The sequence below is a fragment of the Paroedura picta genome, chromosome 2 (genome assembly GCF_049243985.1).
Source record: "Paroedura picta isolate Pp20150507F chromosome 2, Ppicta_v3.0, whole genome shotgun sequence".
Classification (NCBI taxonomy): Eukaryota; Metazoa; Chordata; class Lepidosauria; order Squamata; family Gekkonidae; genus Paroedura; species Paroedura picta.
In genome coordinates, this window is record NC_135370.1 from 125,536,094 (window position 1) to 125,557,346 (window position 21,253).

The 21,253-nt window shown below is 44.3% G+C and overlaps 1 protein-coding gene across 12 annotated transcripts in view; it reads left to right on the plus strand.

Annotated features, from left to right (window-relative positions):
• GPHN (gephyrin) overlaps positions 1 to 21,253 on the plus strand; it is a 357,972-nt gene that overhangs the window by 69,455 nt on the left and 267,264 nt on the right. For all 12 annotated transcript variants that reach the window (XM_077322479.1, XM_077322482.1, XM_077322474.1 and 9 more), the window contains exon 2: positions 12,058 to 12,136. In XM_077322479.1, coding sequence (XP_077178594.1) covers positions 12,058 to 12,136 — 79 coding nt within the window. The remainder of the gene's footprint in view (positions 1 to 12,057; positions 12,137 to 21,253) is intronic.

Sequence of the window (21,253 nt, forward strand, 5' to 3'; positions counted from 1 at the left end):
GGAAAAGAGTTACAAGTGGAGTACCCCAAGGATCTGTCCTGGGTCCTGTGTTGTTCAACATATTTATAAATGATTTCGATGAGGGATTAGAAGGGATACTTATTAAATTTGCAGATGATGCTAAACTGGGAGGGGTAGCAAACACAACTGAAGACAGCAACAGAATACAGGATGATCTTGATAGGCTCAAGAAGTGGGCTAAAGTGAATAAAATGAAGTTCAATAGGGATAAATGTAAAGTTCTGCATTAAGGTAGGAAAAACCAAATACGGCAATATAAGATGGGGGAGACTTGTCTTGGAAATAGCATATGCGAAAAGGATCTAGGAATCTTAGTAGACCATACATTGAACATGGGTCAGCAGTGTGACTCGGTGGCTAAAAAGGCAAATTGGGCTTTTGGGCTGTATCAAAAGGAGTATTGTGTCCAGATCATGGGAGGTGACGGTAGCGCTTTACTCTGCTCTGGTTTGGCCTCACTTGGAGTATTTTGTTCAGTTTTGGGTACCCCAATTGATGAGGGATGTTGACAAACAGGAACGTGTTCATAGGAGGGCAACAAAGATGATGGTTTGGAGACCAAGACATATGAAAAAAGGTTGGGGGAGCTTGGTCTGTTTAGCGTAGAGAGGAGACGACTGATCGGGGATCTGATAACCATCTTCAAGTATTTTAAAGGGTGCCATATGGAGAATGGAGCAGAATTGTTCTCTCTTGTCCCAGAGGGACAGACCAGAACGAATGGGATGAAATTAATTCAAAAGAATTCCATCTAAACATCCGGAAGAAGTTCCTGACAGTTTCTCAGTGAAACAAGCTTCCTCGGGAGGTAGAGGGTTCTCCATCTTTGGGAATTTTTAAACAGAGGCTAGATAGCCATCTGACAGAGAGGCTGATCCTGTGAAGGCAAAGGGGTGGCAGGTTACATTAGATGAGTGATTGTGATGTGAGTGTCCTGCATAGTGTAGGGGGTTGGACTAGATGTGCGCAGAATGGGCCCAGGTCTGGATCCTGCAGATCATACCATAAATCCTCATCTTTTCTAATGTTATAGCATATTTATTGTTTCCAAAATAATTTACATTTAAATACATATTTGAAAATATTGTATAGATATTGTCTAAAGTATTAGTCCCCCCCCCCCCTCGAGCTTCTAATCATTTCCCAATTTTCGTATTGGAAGAATTGAGAAGAGTACCAAGAATTCAAGCTGTGCATTTAAAATGAGTGAACTGCTTCTTTAAAAAAATTCTCATTTGAAGAGAAAATACTTCATAGGAGGGTCCCCCCCCAGTTCTCCCCTTCCATGCTATACATTTGGAATGGGAAAAACCTTGTCTTAAGAAGCATCTTTCTCATTCTATAAAAGCAAGATAAAATTATTTAGGTTGGCATTCAGAGTGTAATCCACATATATGGGTTGTTTTTGTTAATGGTATGGTGCTAGCCACATGTATTAATAGCTTAACATTTTAATGTAAATATTTTATATTACATGATTATATATTTTATTTATTTATTTATTTGGTTTTAATGCTGTAAGTCACCATGAAACCTTTGGGTTGAGCAGCAGTGGCAAAATATAATATATAAAAATAAATAAAGGACAGCATGTACCTTGGGTAGCAACATGGTGTTCTTTACATCCCTGAAACAGAGTGCTATGGAGCCCTTTCAAGGTGTAAACATGAATAGTACAGTTAAGACATTATCTTAGTTGACATTATCTTAGTTATTTGATAATATATAGCCTGGTTACATTCTAAAATTCCAGGCATCATATGTTAGTCAATCTTTTTTTTAATATATATTTTTATTTTCATAAAGATAGAAATATAGAAATAAGACAGTATAAGTTGTTAATACAAAGAACAGTAAAATATAGTCTTCATTTGTTACACTTAAACCCCCTCCATTAAGTATCTCCTTTTAGTTAAGCTTTGAGTTTGGGCTGGGAGGCACTGCGAAGATATACTTAATAATACAGATTCAGCTTACATAGGAAATCTAAGACCCCACATTAACTACACAATGGTATGAACTTTTTCCCAAAAACTTATAAGCTTTTTCACATTTCCACCACATTTAGGAAAAGAAGCCTACTTTATTACCACATTTCCAACATTTGTTAACATAGTTTTTAGCAATTTTAGCATCACTTTTGGTGTCACATACCACCTATAAAACATTTTATACGGTCTAAGAGCCATCCTAACAGATCTTCAAAACCATATTTTCAGATTTGAATTAAATGCTTAACATTTCTTGAACAGTATGAAATTTGGCCCTATAACAATCTTTAAAAGTCCGCGCCGCGGACTAAATAAAGCAGTAAGGGCTGGTGGGGAGGAGTTAGGGTGGGCTCTGTCTGGGATAAAAACTCGGAGGAGCGAATCAGGAGCCGCAAAGTCACTCCAGGGCCAAGTGTCCAATTGCGCGCCTCCCTGTTGGACACTTGGCCAGTCTCCCGAGCAGCCCACCGCTAACTCTACACTCCTACCAAGCAGCCATCCTTGCCGGATGGCTGCTGGCCAGGAGCCTTGCTCCACGCCTCTGGGCTCCAGAGAAACTTCTTTCCCTCCACCCAGTGACTGCCCTTCCTCACAAACTGCCCTCCACTACGTCCTACCCCGCCAGCCGCCACCCGAGCACTTCCCACCCCCAGCGTCCATACCCGCCTGCCGACGCCCGCGCCCTTCCCACCCCCAGAGCCCCACTGGCACGCCGCTGCTGCTCCGCCCGGCCCCGGAATTCGCCGCTGCCGCACCCACAGCTCACTGTCATCCGACAATGCTCCAGGACGCTCCCGCCATTCCACAGATGACGACCGCCGACAAGATGGCGCCGAGGCCAACAACCACGCCGCTGAGCCTCTTCGCCGCCAGCGACCCCCACACGCCTCCCACGGCCGCCCCAATATCGCCCCGCTGAACCGCCGCCCGCCACAGGGACGCTCTGCAGAAATCGCCACCCGCCGCCATTGCCCGGACATCTGAGCTGGCTCCCCTCTTGCTGGCCGCTGCGGGTCCTCGATGCTGCCACCCGCCCGAGCCCCCGTGACTCTCGAGCCCACGGAGCGGCCTCGGAGCGGCAACGGGAACCAACCAACCCCCCTGGAGACGCCGCAGACATGTTCCGGCCTGCGGAGGTGAGTCCCCGCCTTCTTCCTCGCTGCGGCCCCGGCCTTGCCATCCTGTCCATCCTGTCCATCCGCCAAGCCCGCTCCTGCGGCCGGGAGAAGCCGCAGCCGCGCCCAGCTGTCAACACATCACTCCCCACCTTCTCCTCGCCCACGGTCGCTCCCCGCCTTCTCCCGGCCGCGCTAGTCCAGCCTGCGACCAGGAGAACAGCCCTGGTCGCGCCCCAGATCCCTTCGCAGGGCGAAGGCTTCCCCACGGACTGCCCGCTAGCGCCCATTTTATTTACCAATAAAATGGGCTTTATTCCTCGTAAACTAATAAAGAAGAAAAAAAAGGGTGGGAAACCCCACTTTATCATGAAATTTCTAGCACTTGCCTTAAAAGTGTACAGAAGAAGAATAAAGAAAAGATTTAAAACATTGCTTCTCCTTTCCCTTCCCCAGTCTTCTTAAGGGGGTCTCATATCGAGGCTTGCTGCATCTTGTTGTTCCCGTATTCTGTCCAGTTAGACTTTGGCGTAGAAAGTGAAGTTGTACTCTTTTCCGCAGAATATTCACCGATGAATCTTGGGGCAGTTGCACCTCCTGGACTCTGATATCAGTACAATTTTTTTCCCGAGAAGCTCCTTCAAATTGATTACTTTCAAAACAGATCCATGTATCTTTTGGTTGATTCTTGTGTACTGTTGCTTTGAAATGGCTTTTTAAGAAGGGTGTCCTTATCTGGGCTGCGAGGCTTCGACATCCCCTTTTCCATCTCCAAAATTTCAGATTTCTCTTCTGCTGATGATTTCCCACCTTGTTTATTGCTGTCATCAACCACTGTTATTGATCCATCATTCCTGTTAGAAACTTCTTCCTTGCCATCTTGGATCTCCTTGAAAATATTCTTAAGCAAACCTTCTGTAAATGCTTTCAAATCTTGGGTTTGTTTCTCTATCAGATGGGCCATTCTTTTTAACATAGACATGTTTTAGGCTTATAAGTCAGCAACCAATCTCAGACAATTTTACAAATAGCCAGTAGAGGTCGGCATGTTGAATTTAGTATAGCCAAACAAGGTGTCCTTTAAGAGCTGGTCGCACATCAAGATTTCCTGGCACTAGTAGATGACGTTTTGAAGTCAGTGAAGCCAATAGTCTTGTCCTGGAGCAGAGTTCTCATGGGATCTTCCCAGTCATGGCTCTTATCTCTTATCTCCAGAAACCAAAACAATTGCAATAAAAGCTATTGCTAGTTAATCTAAGTCCTCTTCTTCTACTTAAGAAAATTAGCCTGCCCCGAATCGAGGTGGCTACTCAGGCAGAGCGAGGGGGAGGGAAAGAGAGAGGTGAAAAGTGGAGAGATTACTTGCTGTTATTTATTGAAGCATTGATTAATGGCTTTCGTTGAGGCTGCCAGATGCTGTCCTCCACTCAGTCACTTGCAGCGTTCACTTGCAGTAAATAAATCGTAGAGGAGGGTTAAAGCAGTTTCTTTTGAGAGAGAAAGAAAGAAAAATAATCCAAGATAGAATATGGCGCTCGTCCTCTTGACCTGAAACGCTTGACAGCCTGTAATCCGGGGAGATAAACTCCCTAAAGGATTGGAGACGGCCCCAAGAGTTCACTAGGACTTGCTGGGTAGAAAAAGTGAGGTGGGGTTTGCGTACCGCTCCTCTTTTCTGCCAATTGCTTCCACAATTGGCCCCTGACAGGCTCCAGTGATTGCACTGCAATCCCCTCAGGATGACATCTTTAGCCACACCCTCATATGTTAGTCAATCTTATCCATAATATAACAATCAGCTTGATCAATGCAATACACTCTTTATTAGAGATGATGATTTTTCAGTCTTTGAGAAACCCCTGAAGTGATGTCAAGCAAGTCACACTTAAAAACAGAATAAAAACTTCTTAAAAACTATACCGATCTAACAGCACATAGAACCAAGGACCAAACGCGTTTCGACCCTTCCGGGTCTTCCTCAGTGGTCAAGATTATGATAATACACGCTATAAAGAAATATACCTATAAAGAACGCTTTGTGTAGCTGAATGGTTGAGTGGGATCTGTAAATTATGGCTCCAACCAATATGTGTAAATTTTATCCTTTTTGGAGACCAATTCCTATGTTATGTCCCTAAAGTCACCATTCTTCGCTATCATTAAGTTCTGTACTCAGAGTGTAATCTCATGTGCATCAGAAAAAGCTATGTTAGCCCTCCCACAGGTGACATCCTGGGTGCTTTTCCAGGCCCTCGCCAGGCTGTCTAGTCTTGGGTATCAGACAGGCTCTCCCTTCCTGATAACATAGTACAGAGAAACAGTTGTAACAACAAAGCAGCAGGGCCGGGCTGAAGATCGTGTCCACCGATGGTTCTCGTTTACATTCATAGTGGGGGAGGTGCAATAGTGCAATGGCTAGAAAGTTCATTTTGCCCGGCAGGTATTTCAGGGTGAAGTTGAAGTGGGAGAAAAACTCAGCCCAGCGCACTTGCTTTGCCGAAAGCATGCGGGGCTGTTTCAATGCTTGCAGGTTTTTGTGATCTGTCCAGGCCACAAATGGGAGAGCAGACCCGTCTAGCCAGTACCGCCAGGTAGCCAGCGCTAATTTTACAGCCAGTGCCCCTTTTTCCCAGATCACCCAGTTCTTCTCCAGCCCAGAGAACTTTTTGGAAATCTAGGCGAGCGGGTGCAGGTGACCATCCTCCCCCTCCTGCAGGATCACCGCCCCCATGGCCACATCCAAGGAATCTACTTGTACCGTAAATGGCTTGGTGGGGATCGGCATGGGCCAACACTGGTTCCTTGGTGAAAAGCGCCTTTAAGGTTTCAAAGGCTCTCTGGCATTTCTGTTCAGGACAAGGGGGCACTGGGTTTGGATGCTTGTTTTCCACCCCCCTTAGTCTTTAGCAGGTCTGTTTGCATGTCCTAGGGGGTTCCCAGACCAACAAGTCTTGGACCTTGCCAGGATCTATTTCAGTGCCCGCAGGGACACCCGATAACCCAGAAAGTCCACACAGGTTTTTTTGGAACTCGCACTTGGACAGTTTCACATACAGATGGTTTTCTCGCTGGGGGCGCAGGACTTCCCACACCAACTGCACATGCTTGGAGGGTTTTTCTGAGTACAGCAGAATATCATCTAGATAAACCAGGGCACCTTTATACAATAGATAATACATAACTTCATTAATTACGTTCATGAACACGCCGGGCATTCCAGCTAATCAGAACGGCATGACAGTGTACTCAAACTGCCCCAGGGGTATGTAAAAAGCAGTCAAGTATTCATGCCCCTTCTTTATTCGCACTCTGTAGTATGCCTCCCTCAGATCTAACTTGGTGAAGATCTATGCCTTCCCCAGGTGGCCGAGCAAATCCTTGATGAAGGGGAGGGGGTAGGCATTGGATGTTGACACAGCATTTAGCCCCTGTAATCTGTACACCGTCTCAGACTGCGTCTTTTTTCTTTACAAACAACACCGGCGTGGCCATGGGGAGGTCGTGGGCCAGATGAAACCATGATTTTTGTCCAAGATTTTTGTCCACAACTCTGCCATCTTCCGGGGGCTCATGGAGTATAATTTTGCCTTAGGGTGCAGCTCCCCTGGTTTTAGTTCAAGTCAAGGGGCGGCAGTTGATCACATTCCTTCTCTTCAAAAACATCTCGCAAGTCCCAATACTCTCTAGGCAACCCTGGTGGCCCGGCGTGGCACCCCACTGTGTGTTCACGCCGCCCTTCCAAGGCATTGTCCTATGTGGCCCACCGGTAGTGGTGCTGGCACCCAGGGTCGTTGAACCTAAGCACCCGGGATCTCCAGCGCAGACTTGGGTCATGTTTACACAACCAGTCCAGACCGAAAAACAAATGGAAATGCTGCAATGCAAGCCACTACCGGCTGGATCGATTCCCAATGCTCTGAAACCTCTAGGTCCAATGGGAGGGTGCAGGAGACTGCCTCCCCCCTTTCACACACTTCCCGTCCATTTAGGCAAAGTGAAGCGGCTTGTGAAGCAGCTCTACCCTCACCCCTAGGGTTTGGACCAGGGCCGGGTTAATCAGGGTCCGGGTGCACCCACAGGTTAAAATGCCCTGCACCCCCACTCTCCTCCCTGTCCCAGGAACAGTCAAAGTCACTGGGAGAAGCAGTAGGGGAATGGGACTCACTGAGCGCTTGCCCCTGCCTCTGACCTGCCGGCGGGGCCATCTCACAGCAGGTCGTCCTCGTTTCCCGATGGCTCCAGAGAGGCGCTCCCATCATCAGTTACACTCTCGCTAGTGGACAAAGAAGAGTAGTCGAGGGGTTCCAACAGGGTGGTCAGCAGCGCCTTTACTATCTTCTTCCTGGAGGTCGGCACCAGGGGCAGGCTTGCTTGGTGTGGCTCTCCCCGGTGTCTTCTTTTGGCCTGACAGTTTGGTTTCCTTGGAGGGGCAATTGGCCAGGAAATGCCCCTGTCCCCCACACCCCAGGCAGAGGCCCTTCTCGTGGTGCCGCGTGCACTCCGCTGCATCCAGAGTGGAGGACTTTGGCGGGGGGTTCCACTTCGGGGTGGCCAGCTTCTTCCCGCTTTTTGGTTTTTTTTTCCTCCAGTTGGTCTGCCAGGTGCGTTCTCTTCTCCACTTCGCGCACCAGTCTAACCCAGCCTATCACAGTCTCTGGGTCATCCAGTTTCAGGCATTTCTTCGCCAGGTCCTTGCACAGTCCCTTCCGGAATGCCTGGACCCTCTGTGCCTCCACCCAGTGCTCTTTGCTTGTTGGGTACTAATGTGTTAGAGATCCCTGGCCCCAGAGAAGTATGCCCCGCCTTGACCCGCGACAGGGCCTTTTCAGTCCTGGCCTAATCCCTGTGGAATGAGGTCCCAGGAAAGTTGAGTGCCCTGACGGAACTGTCACAATTCTGCAGGGCCTGTAAAACGGAGCTCTTCCACCAGGTCTAAAGTTGAGGCTGCATTAAGATAAATGGACCCTCCTCAGGCTTTGCTGTACCACTGGATGAACCCCTCGATTGATGACTATGGGAGGTAGGAGGGTTTTTTGCCATCTTGTTATGTCAGGGATAGAGTTAGTTAGGAAATTGCGTTTTTTTATGGGGATTGTTTTATGTAAACCACCTTGAGTCTTTCTAGGAAGGCAGCCTATGAAAAGTATGAAAAAGCATAAAGACATGGTAGGATGATTGAGGGGACAAGAAAGTGAAATTGTAATAGGTGATGAAGAAAGGGATGAAGTATTCAATTCCTTTTCCGTCTTCTCTTGCAATGGAAATCATGCTGCCAAGCAAATGAAACCAATAGGCAAAACGTTGTGTCTTCTAGGGCAGGGGTAGTCAACCTGTGGTCCTTCAGATATTCATGGACTACAATTCCCATGAGCCCTTGCAGGGGATCTTGGGAATTGTAGTCCATGAACACCTGGAGGACCACAGGTTGACTACCCTTGTTCTAGGGCACAATTGAAGAAGTGACCCCTTTACTGAAGAGCGAATGCCTATGTGATATCCTGTACCTGTAATACTGGTGATGTTATATGATATCTTAAAACTATAATTGTAACCACTGAAGAAGCAAAAGAAAGCGGGATTGAATACCTGGGACCCTCAGGTATACATTATTTTTGACAATTCGTGGAGAATAGATGGAGTGTCAGAGTCCTGGAGGCGAGCAAATATTGTCCCCATCTTCAAAGTGGGGGGGGGGGGGAGTGGATCCGGATAACTACCAGGCTGTCAGCTTGACTTTTATAGCTGGCATAATTTTAGAACAAATCATCAAACAGTCCTTAAGCAGCTAGAGCAGATGACTGAGATTACAAAGAGTCAGCACGGCTTTCTCAAGAACAAGTAATGTCAGAGTAACCAGCCTATCTTTTGTGAAAGTTACTACCTTGCTGTATCAGGGGAATGCTGTTGACATAGTTTATCTTGATTTCAGTAATGCTTTTGATAAGGTTCCACATGATATTCTTGTTGACAAGTGGATAAATGTGGTATGAACCTATTACTGTTAGGTGGATTGATAATTGCTTGACAGATCATCCCAACGGGTGCTTATTAATGGTTTATGATCCTCTTGCAGAGGAGTGACAAGTGGAGTGCCTCAAAGATCTATATTGGGCTCTGTGTTGTTCAGCATATTTATAAACTAGTAATAAAGCCCGCTGTACCTAAAATACAGTGGGCGCTAGGCATGGGAGCCCCCAGCAGCTGCGCTCTGCGTGGCTGCTGGGGGCTCCCTTGGTCGGCGGCCTGATGCGGTGAGAGGCGCGAAGCGCCTCTTACCGCATTAGGCCGCCGGCAAAAGAACCAACTGCAAGCCGCGCTCCGCACGGCTCACAGTTGCTTCCTTGTTAGCAGGGCGGGGATTGGCCCAGGCGATGGTCAGTCCGGAGGAAGGGACCAATCGGCACCCTTCCTCATCCCGGACCGAGCCCGCCCTAACTCCTCCCACAAAGCTTTTACGGCTTTATTTAGTGGCGCCGCGGGCTGTGTTCAGATGTTTTGGATTTGGATGAAGAAATAGAGGGGCTGCTTATTAAATTTGGAGATGATACTGAACTGGGAGGGGTAGCAAACATGGCAGAATCAAGATACAGGATGATCTTGAGAGGCCGGAAAGCTGGGTTGAAATGAATAAAATGAATTTCATAGTGATAAATGTAAACTTCTGAATTTATGTAGGTAATCAAATGCATCATTATAGGATGGGGGAGACTTGTCTTGGCAGTGGTATGTATGAAAACTATCTAGGGGTCTTAGTGTTAACCTTCATTAACTGCCCAAAACACTCAGCAGGTTAAGTCAAAAAGAGGGCAGGATCTGTGGGTCTATCTCTCTCCCCAAACATCATAAAGACACAGTAGAGTGAATACATATGAAGTTTATTTAGGGGACTAAAAAAGGGTACAGACTTGCAGTTAAATGCAATTCATTGTCTTCTACCTTTGGGGTACAGACTTGCAGTTAAATGCAATTCATTGTCTTCTACCTTTGTAGAAGACAAAGACAGCATGATCCAGGTAGGTAGCAGAACAAAATGTGAGTCCAAAGACACCTTTAATACCAACAAGGTTTTATTCAAGGTGTGAGCTTTCGAGTGCATGCATACTTCCTCAAACAATGGAACAAAAAACCATAAGAGTACAGATATAAGGAGAGAGTAAATTAGTAAATCAGTGTCACAATAAATATGCAGCATGATGAAGATTTAAAAGTTCCTTGCTAGAATAAAAAAATCTGTTTTTTGGGTTCAATTGTCATTCACAAAAATGAAAAGGATATAAAAATGTCTAAATTAGTGATTAATGGCAAATGCTTTCCCAGTTGTGGAAAGAAGTAATTAAAATAGACTTGCTAGTCCCATCCACCTCTACCCAAGCTTGGAAGCATACCCACAAGCCCTGCTGTGTTTGTTGTCCTGTCCACAGTGTTAGATTCTAAATTACATTACATACATGATCTTCAACGTGGTTTGTCTACTTTTAGACTGCTTTGTTGCCTTACAGTTCTTTGTCTACATTAGTCCTTTCAACTTTTTACCGTTGAGAAATCACCGAGATGTTTTTCAGGCTTTGAGAAATCCCAGGAGTGACACCAGCAGGTCACATCTCCATACCATACCCATGGAAGTCAACTTTCACCAGAAGTGACATCACTCAGATACTCCCACCTGATATGACATCACCAGGGCATTCCCACAGCACAGGAATTGACAGCACATATATATTTTAATATGATTTGTGAACAGAACCATGCCTGCATTCTGGGCTAGCTACCAGTTTGCTCTTCTTCCCCAAAAGGAGTCTGCTGTAGGAGCCTGTAGAAACAGGGACAGGGAAGGTCTATCTGCTCTGTCGCTTCCAAAGCACCTGCATGCCAGAAACAGGGAAGGAGGAGGCCTGTGCTAATCCATCGCCCCCATGCCAGAAACAGGGCTGAGACAGATCTATGCTGCTCTGTAGCCTCCACCCTCTCAATGCCAGAAACAGGGTGCAACAGCCCTCATCCAGCAAGAATTTGGATGGCCAGGGCCCTTCCTCTTCCCACCCCCTCCAGGCCCATTGGCCATTTTGGGAGGGGGAGTTTGACACTTAAAAATTTTAAAGTGTATAAAATTTACTTAACTCCCACCCTATTAGCAAAACCCTTTCAGGGTTGTTTGATGAAATCCTGGTTGAGGAATCCTGATCTACATAGAATCACAGAATCATAGAGTTGGAAGGGGCCATACAGGCCATCTAGTCCAACCCCCTGCTCAACACAGGATCAGCCCAAAGCATCCTAAAGCATCCAAGAAAAGTATGTATCCAACCTTTGCTTGAAGACTGCCAGTGAGGGGGCAGTCATAGATCAGAGGTGTTGAATTCATTTATTATGAGGGGCAGATCTGATATTATTGTAACTTTGGTGGGCTGGGGCAGTGTGCTGTAAAATGTAATGCCAGGTACCAGAGATAAAAACTTTATAACAGACAGCAACTGGTAAGCTGCAGGTTTAAGTGTCCTCACTGCAAGGCTCCATGGGCTAGGGGATGGAGTGTAGAGGAAAACCTATATGGGTAGACTGGAAAGCCATTGGTGCAGCACTGAGCAGACATCCCCACATTGTCAGGTGGGGGGCATGCCCCCTCCTTAACTCATGCCAGCTTCCTGTTTCTTCTATCATACCATTTGTTCATGGGTCAATTAAGAACCCTGGACGTGCTGGTTCTGGCCATGGGCCTTATATATGACACCCCTGCTTTAGACAGTTGTTCTGGGGTTTTTTGTATTGTTTTCCAGTTCTTAAGTCCCAGCCTCATTTTTGTTTATTAGAGATCTTTGCTGTTTTAATTGTTTTTATCATATTTTGTAATCTATCTTGAGTTGTATTTAGAAAGGTAGGCTATAAATGTATATGAGAATGATAATACAGTTTCCCCCTTCTTTCTTCTTTAGTGAGTGACAGCTGCTTCAGGAATCTCGCAGAGGATCGTAGTGGGATAAACCTTAAAGACCTCATCCAGGATCCTTCTTTGTAAGTATCTGCTTTGAAAAGTGGATTTTTCGATTTCAAAATGGGCACTGTTAGCCTGGAATACATACTGTATATATAGTCACCATTCATAATGGTGTGCTGCAAGTCACAACTATGAAATATAACAAAATTCCATTTTTGGTTAATAGTGCATAATAAATTGATTTCTTGAATGCATTCTATCTCTTACCATCAATTGTTCTTTATTTTATTTATTTTTTATTTATTATCAATTTTATAACCCGCTACTATAGGCCCTGCAGTCTTGGAGTTGCAGTTGCAGTTCACAACAATCAATCAATACAGTTAAATACAATGACAGTTTTAAACAGTTAAAAAAACCAAATAATTCGTGACATATCAGTTCTCGTTTCCACCTTGAAGTAGACAGGGATCATTATCTTTTTCTATTAATTTACTTATACTTTCAGCTGTGTTTTTGTGATTTCAGAATTTGTAGAAAAGGATATAAAAATAGAACAGAACATTTTGATACCCTCTGTGTCTGTGTGTCTTAATTTTTTCCTTCTGAACAGATGGAGAGAGAAGGGGGGAGTTGGGAAATAGTTTAAATATCTAATAGGAATCAAGTCAGGTCAAAGTGTCTGTTGATATGAACATAATGCAAAAGAGTATGCACCATCTGTACATAGTTATGAATATCTTTGTATCTTTTCATCTTTGGAAGAGCAGAGAGTAATCCTGTGGTGGATCAGTTCCAAGTCAGGGATTTCTAGACAGATTTATCCTAAAGGCCTTATGATATTATACTTGATCCATCAAGAGTAACTTGCCAGTTGCCTCAAAAGCAATCCTTTTTTTCTGCTACTTGTCAAACCAGTTCTTTCAGAATTCCATCCACACCTCTTTTGTGTCCATGATCCATGTCTGAGAATTAATATAGAACTTACATGATCTCATACCAGTTTTCTAAGGAAAGAGGCATGAACACAAAGCATGAACACATACTGACTCAGACTGTTGTTCCATCAGAGTTAGTGTTGTTTACTCAGACTGTCAGCAGTAGGCACATGCATAGAAAAAAAATTCATACTGTTTCAGATTCAGCCAGAATCTATTAAATAGGTCGGATTTGGTCAAATCCATTCAGCTGAATCCAAAAGGGCCAGATTTTTCTCTCTGTAAATCTACCCTCCGAGGCAGCAGAGAATGTCTCTGTTGCTTAAGAAAGCCACCCCAGAACTTTTCAAGTTTTGAGTGTTTGGCATTACTCACGCTTATCCTGATTGTGAGCATTCAGAAAGTTACTCAAATTGATTATGCACAGGAGGGAAAAGCCGGGCTGGCACTCGCATGGCAGTGGGGCAAATTCCTGCTTATACACGATATCACTGTTAGCCCAGCCCCCTCCCAGCACTGGTCTGCTTTAGGGCCTCCAATGCCCCACGTTAAGGAAACACTGATTTTTCAGCATTCCCTTTTGTAACACTGGCACCATTGGCCGCTATGCTGGGGTCTGGCTCCTCCCCAACCTATGGTGTCCCAGCAGGGATACAAAATGCCCCATTAGGCGTCAGTAGACAAGAAAAAAAATTTCAAGCTGGTGATAGCAAAAACTTTATTCAAACACACGAACGAGTTCCTTGGTATAAAATCTCGTTTTCATTTTTACTTTATCAGTGAACTTATTTCTTAATTGTTTTTTTCAAGGATACTAACAAAGTCTTCAACGCACTACCTTAATTTTTAAGACATATGACTTGGGTCTATTAATATCAAAGGTCCATGAAGGTAACTATGTTATAAATGACCCCATTAGGTTTCAGGGCATTTTGCGGTGTCATGAAACCAACCAGACATTTTTTTCTCATTCCCATGATGCTATTGTGATGCTATTCCACCTTTGCAAAGTGAACCCCCCCCCCCCACACACACACACACACACACTGCTGCCATGGCAAGATGCAGTGGAACCTTTCTGCCCCAACTTTCTGTGCACACATGAAAAACCAGAGCAGACTGTGTCCAGCAGGGAAAATTTTTCGCCCATCAGTACACAGGAAGCAGCAGGGTATGCTGCCCCACTACCAGAAACTGGCAGAAGCCTAGTGTGGCTGCCACCGTGCATAATCAGTCTCAGAGAGAAAATAATATTTCTTTGATTCATTTGTTTGTTTAATTTGATTTGATTAATTTGCAAAGTCCTCTGGTAGCCAATGTTATGCGTATCAGCAGATATGATCTGGCTCTCCTTACAACTGTCTTTACAAGAAGTCCTACACCCTTCTCTTCTTCCCCACATATTCTAGATATGTAGAGTTAGTGAGGCTTACTTGGAACTTCTGTATAAAAGCCTTGAAAGAATTGATTAGTAGTTTTTGCTAGTAGGTTCAAAAATCAAGATCAGTTAACAAACATTGGCCTGCTGCAAAATTGAGAGGATTGACTTGCATTTGTTGCAAATCCTTTTCCTTATCCAGTGGGAGATTTCCCAGCAAGATATTGCTCTCCTTAATCTTGTTATGAACCAAGTCCTGATGGCTGATAACCAGTAGAGACTCATGAGCTAATGGGGATTTTTGCTCTTTTGAGAGCTTCTCTGAAATGACATACCTGCTGGAGATGCAGTTAGGTGGGAACGGTGGTGTTGCTTGAATTGTGCTTAGATTCAAACAACTGATCAACCTTTAGTTATTTCTAAATCCTAATTTTGTCCTGGAAGTTTAAGTCTGACTGGTGGAGTTTTTGTGAAATAAGGTTAAAAACTGAACACCAAGTATTGTGCTAAAAATGAGCTAGTAAGATTCTAGATATCAAGAGGAAATGCTAATTTGTATCTCCTGATATAAACTCTTGAAATAAGTAGCCCATTGTTGTTAAAATCATTGTCTCCAGAAGGCTATTTTGATGTGGTCAGTTCAGTACATCTTAAAAATGAACCTAAATGGGTCCTAAATAAGGAAAAGAAAACAGAGGCTTTGGGAGCAAGATGAGCAAATGTTGCTATCCTGATATAGTCTGAGTCCCCCCTAGCATGTATTTCTTAGAATCTTAAAGGGGCTTAAAGGTAATGATGATGAAGATGATATCAAAGGTTGGAACATAGCATTCAGATACAAAGACTGTGTACTTCAGAATGCCACTTGCCTCAGTTTTATGGTACAGGGTACCTATACTTTTCTTGTGATGTTTGTTGGTCTGTCAGACATCTGATTGGCTATTGTAGAAAATGGAATACTAGACTAGATAGGTGACTAGGATGCCAAAAAATCTTCAGCCAACCCCTGAATGAGCCATCATTCCAAGTAAATTGGGCTCTTGGATCACCATGGCAAAAGGGTTAGGAACCACTGGGCTAAATTTTTATTTATTTCATTACATTTATATACCACCCTCCCCTATAGCTTAGGGCAGTTTACAGTGAAAGATTTGTAGTATAGTACAAAGAAAGTATAATGAATCTTATAACATTTGAAAGAGTAGAATTTTAAACTATAGAATCTTTAAACTTTACGACGGAATAATTTTTTATTGTATAGTTGTAGAGTCAGTTCTTCTAGGAGTGTTTGCAGTTGTTGGTGGGAAGGGCCTCTGGGCTCTAGTTGCTGGCTGTTTCATTGGCCTCAACTAAAGTCTTGGTGGAAGAGCTCCATTTTACAGGCCCAGTAGAATTGTTTTAGTTCCAACAGGGCCCTGACCTCTTCTGGGATCTCATTCCACCAAGTGGGAGCCAAGACCGAAAAAACCCTGGTTCTTTTTGAGGCCAGACAAGCCTCCCTGGGGCCAGGGATCACCAGCTTGTTGGTGTTTGTAGAGTGTACTGCTCCTTGGAGGGCATAGGCAGAGAGGCGGCCCCTCATGGCCCAGACCTTGATACAGGTTATCCTTCCAAAAGTCTTCCTTTCACACAAGGTTGTCAAGATGGAATAGAATTCCCCTGCAAAACCTAAGGCCAGCCATCAGATTATTTCCCATCTCTTGGCTAAATGCCGAAAGTTCCAAGTAGCTATAGTGGTAGACCTGACTTCCAACATTATGATTTCTTACTGAATGGTCTTCTCAGGGATCCCTGTGACAAAAGATCAAACTGACCCTGTATAAGAACTTTTGAGGCTTCTTCAAACCTATGGGATTCTACAAGGAGCTCTGTTTGCCAGAGCTATTTTTCTCTGGGCTTTAGATTGCTTTGCCAGCAGCAAGGACACTCCCGAAGAGCTGAAAGACAATTTAAAGTAAGTTGTCCTGACAGCTGCATCCATATCAGATACTTCTCTTGATGCCCCCCAGTTGTCAGCATGGCTGTGTATCTAGAAAGTGGACCCCACCTCCTAGATCCAGTAGCCAGCGTTCCATTCAAAAGGCTCAACCTTTCTGGGGATGCCATAGAGCAGTGGTCCGCAACCTTTTTCAGGCTGCGGACCAACGGTGGCAGGGAGGGCACATGGGGGCGGCAGGGAGGGCATATGGCACAAATGCGCATGCGTGACCCGGCTGAGCATGCGTGCACGTGCAGGAGTGCCGCGCATGCACATTTGCGGCCACACATGCTGCAAACTCGCATGCGTGGCCCGACGTGGCCCTGCGGAGGCGAGGAGCCGCGGCCCGGTGCCAGGGCCTTTGCGGCAATAGAACTAGTACCAGAGAATCAGTGGGTCTACATCAAATTTCTGATCCCCGTGAAAATGGAGATGTGAGGACGATTCTTGGGATTAAAAGCTCAGGATGGAGACTATGATTCCCTGCTTCCCTTTTTTCTTAGCTGAGCAACTTCTTTGTTTCTTTCTGCATTCCCCACAGTTGTTTAAATGTATGCAGATTCTGTCAAAGTCTAGGTTGCTGAGAAATTGAAAAACCCTTTGTTGGTATATTTCTGATTATGATACACAAGAGGCTGGTATTAATTCATAACACACTTTTTACTTTTTTACTTTTACTTTTCTTTTTTTTTAACTTTTATGGGGAAATGGTCAAGGTAGACTGTCAGGGAGGTTTCATAGCCAAATAGTTTTATACAAGCAGGTAGGTGAAATCCAGATCTATAGTCCAAAATCTAAGGTCTAAGGTCACAACTTTCAAAGCAGGAGACAGGCAGGAGTCAGACATGATTGGTGTCAGTGTTGTAGCAGTATGCATCATTGCTTCCACACTCGCTAGGACACTCAGCTGCACTTAAATAGGCATCTCAGCCTGTGCTGTACCTCTTCTTTTTATATGTGCTTTCTCTTTGTTATATATAAACTGCCCTGAGCCAGAAGGGAAGGCGATATAGAAAATGACTGACTGACTAATGACTTATTGACTGACTGATTCCCCACTCTTCCACATACAGGCAGCTGGGTAATGTCAAGCTACTCACAGTCCTGTTAGATCTGTTCTCACAGAGCTGTTCTGTCAGAGTTCTCTCAACCCCAGTCCTGTTAGAGCTGTTCTGTCAGTTCTCTCAACCCCACTTACTTCACAGAGTTTCTGTTGTCTCAATTCTTATTCTTTGCCTGCACTTGAGTTTTCATTCCCAGTTTTTTTTCATTGCCTGGCCTGCTTTTCTTAATATATTTTAATAATCAATTTAATAATCTTTTCCATGTCTTCCGTACCAAAATAGGGCCATGAAATGTTGAACGTGATGTCCGCTTTAATCTTTTATATACACCATTACCATATTTTAAATCAAATCCCCCATATCTTTAATATTAAGTATCTCTGTTTCCAGCCTGTTTCCTTAGGAAAGTTTAAACAGTGGATTAAATTGGCCAATTGATAGGTGACATAGAATAGACAAATACTTCGAATGTTCCACCCTCCTTGAATAGAGCGATAGCTAAGAAGTTTTGTGGTTCTTGAGTTTTTAGAGTTAAAATCATAGAATCATAGAATAATAGAATTTGAAGGGACCTCCTGGGTCATCTTGTCAAACTCCCTGCACTATGCAGGACACTCACAACCCTATCGCTCATCCACTGTAACCTGCCACCCCCTTAAGTCTTCACAGAATCAGCCTCTGTGTCAGATGGCTATCTGGGCTCTGTTTAAAAATTCCCAAAGACTGAGAACCCACCACCTCCCAAGGAAGCCTGTTCCACTGAAAAATTGCTCTGTCAGGAACTTCTTCCTATGTTGAAATCTGATCTGATAAACATCTTCAAGTATTTAAAAGGGTGCCATATGGAGGATGGGGCAGAATTGTTCTCTCTTGCCCCAGAGGGACAGACCAGAACAAATGGGATGAAATTAATTCAAAAGAAATTCCATTTAAACATCCGGAAGAAGTTCCTGACAGTTAGAGCAGTTTCTCAGTGGAACACGCTTCCTCGGGAGGTGGTCCATCTTTGGGAATTTTTAAACAGAGGCTAGATAGCCATCTGACGGAGAGGCTGGTACTGTGAAGGCAAAGGGGTGGCAGGTTACAGTAGATGAGCGATTGGGATGTGAGTGTCCTGCATAGTGCAAGGGGTTGGACCAGATGACTCATGAGGTCCCTTCCAACTCTATTATTCTATGATTCTATGAGCTTGGCTGATTCTGTGAAGATTTAAGGGGTTGGCAGTTTACAGTAGATGAGCAGTAGGATTGTGAGTGTCCTGCATTGTGTGTGGGGTTATACTAGATGATCCAGGAGGTACCTTCCAACTCTGTTATTGTATGATTCTATGAATTTTGTTTCCTTTTTTTTCACTATCAAAAAATTCTGAATACATGATCCTGTTATGACTACCTTAATTGCTTCCCAGCATATAGAGTATGTGATTCAGAAATATCCAAATTATCCTAAAAGTACCTTTCCATCATCCTTTTAAAATTCTGCTTGGTATTATCCTCTTCAATAAAATTGGATTAAATGGCCATATGTACTTGGGACTAGTCTATTTCAAATCAATAACTGCTGTAATAAGGGCATGATCTGTATTTTTTATCCAATTGGGATTTTTTATCCAATCCAATTGGGATTCCTGTAATCTAATATAAAGCCTTCTTAGACATAAGAATCCCATCCAGTCTTGAAAAAGTACCATAGACTGTGGAGTAAAAGATTGAGAATAATCAAATGGATGTACTTCATATGCCTGTACTTCATATAAACCATATAATTTTATTATTTTAAAACTAAAAGCTTTACATAGTGTGGGAGTGCACAAACTGCAAGCTTGAAGTAAGCAAGGAAAAGAAATAACAATATATCCCTGAAGCTACCGTATATACTCGCATATAAGCAGAGTTTTCCAGCACTGTTTTTAGCACTTAAAAGACCTTCTCGGCTTATATGCGGGTAATTGATTAACAGCCTGCCCCCAGCCAGCCAATTAGAGCATTGCATCTGCAACTTGAGCTCTTTGCAAGTGAGCTAATTGCTTCCAGCTAATCATTGCCTTCTGCAAATAACTTGAAAGCTTACTCTGGCAGCTTGTAGGACATCAATGGTTTGACTGAGGGATTCTGATATCCCCCCCCTTCTTTTCCTAATCAGGTCTTCCAAACTATTCTTTTGGTTTCTGGGGGTGGGTTGGGTTTTGGGGGTGCTTTGGGATTGACTGCTTTTTTCAGTGTTTCTTCCTTTATCTGAGGGGCAGCATTGTTTGCCTTTTCTTCTTGGGGTTGTGTTTCTTTTAAAAGTTGATTTTTACAGTTCTTTCTTTAAGTGTTTTGTTCTGGGGGGCATTGTAGCCCCCAGTCTGGTAGCTGTTGTACTTGTTGTAGTTGGTTGCCAACTTTGGGTACTATTGTTCTGCTCTGTTTTGCTGGCCTGGGGGGCACTATTTGGTTCTTCTGTCAGAGCTGTTCTCACAGAGCAGTTCTGTCAGTGCTCTATTAGGGTGTCTGGCATCAAGAGATGAAGGGAAGGCAATTGTATGCCGCTTTGAGACTCCTTTGCTTAGTGAAAAGTGGGGTACAAAAACCAGCAGCTATTCATCCTCTTGAATTTTCTGTATTTGTTGGGAGGGAGGCTGGATGGGAAAGCCTGTGATGACTGAGCATGGATTAAGCACTTAGGCCACCCTGTAAATTTACCAGTAGCCTGCTGCATTTCCCACCCTCCTGCGGGGAGGGTGGGAGAGGTAGGCGTGGCCGCCCGCGGCCAGTTACTGAGGCCGTAGACCTGGGGTTGATGACCCCCGGTATATATGACTCCAGAAATTTTAGATCTACTATAACCATACATCTATATGTAAAAATTTTGAAAGGAAGAGATACAAAGAGAACCCCACAAACATATTGCTTTTTCCCCTACACTCCTACCCTAATTTTAAGTTTATTTAAGCATCTGGAGAACAAACAATCAACTCAAATTAACATCCTGCCAGTGCACAGTGGCTTCATACCTGCATTACTTGCTAGAGGGAGAATATCTTATTTAGCTATTCTGGTGGAGCAAACTAGAAAAGGGCATTACATCAGAAGCTGGGCGTGCTTGGCTAATCCAAGAATCAGCTATCACTATTTCAGGGCAGCAGGTATTATGTTTTTATCCTTATCCATGGTTCCTCTATATATTTGTGAAGTGCTCCTGAGGGAGGAGCAAGTCCGGGGTGTCCGCACTTGAATACGGGCCAATACGAGAGGAAACGAAGGTGATTTTAAACTGCTTAGAGACACCTGAGGCCTGCTGGGTGAATGTAGGCCATTCCCAGTTCTCTCAGAGCTCTCAGCCCCACCACCTTCACAGGGTGTCTATTGTGGGGAGGTGAATGAAAAAGGTATTTGTAAACCACTATGTAGAGCCTCTTGTGGCACAGAATGGTAAGGCAGCAGACATGCAGTTTGAAAGCTCTGCCCATGAGGCTGGGAGTTTGATCCCAGCAGCCAGCTCAAGGTTGACTCAGCCTTCCATCCTTCCGAGGTCGGTAAAATGAGTACCCAGCTTGCTGCGAGGTAAACAGTAATGACTGGGGAAGGCACTGACAAACCACCCCGTATTGAGTCTGCCATGAAAACGCTAGAGGGCATCACCCCAAGGGTCAGACATGACTTGGTGCTTGCACAGGGGATACCTTTACCTTTACACCACTTTGTGACTCCTTTTGGTAGTAAACCGCAGGGTACAAAAATCCAATCCAGCTCTTCTCCTGAGGGCCAACAGTGAAAGGAGCATGTGGACACATAACATTATATCAACAGGAAAAAAATGGGAGACAGAAGGAGCAGGCCACAGAACTGGAAGGA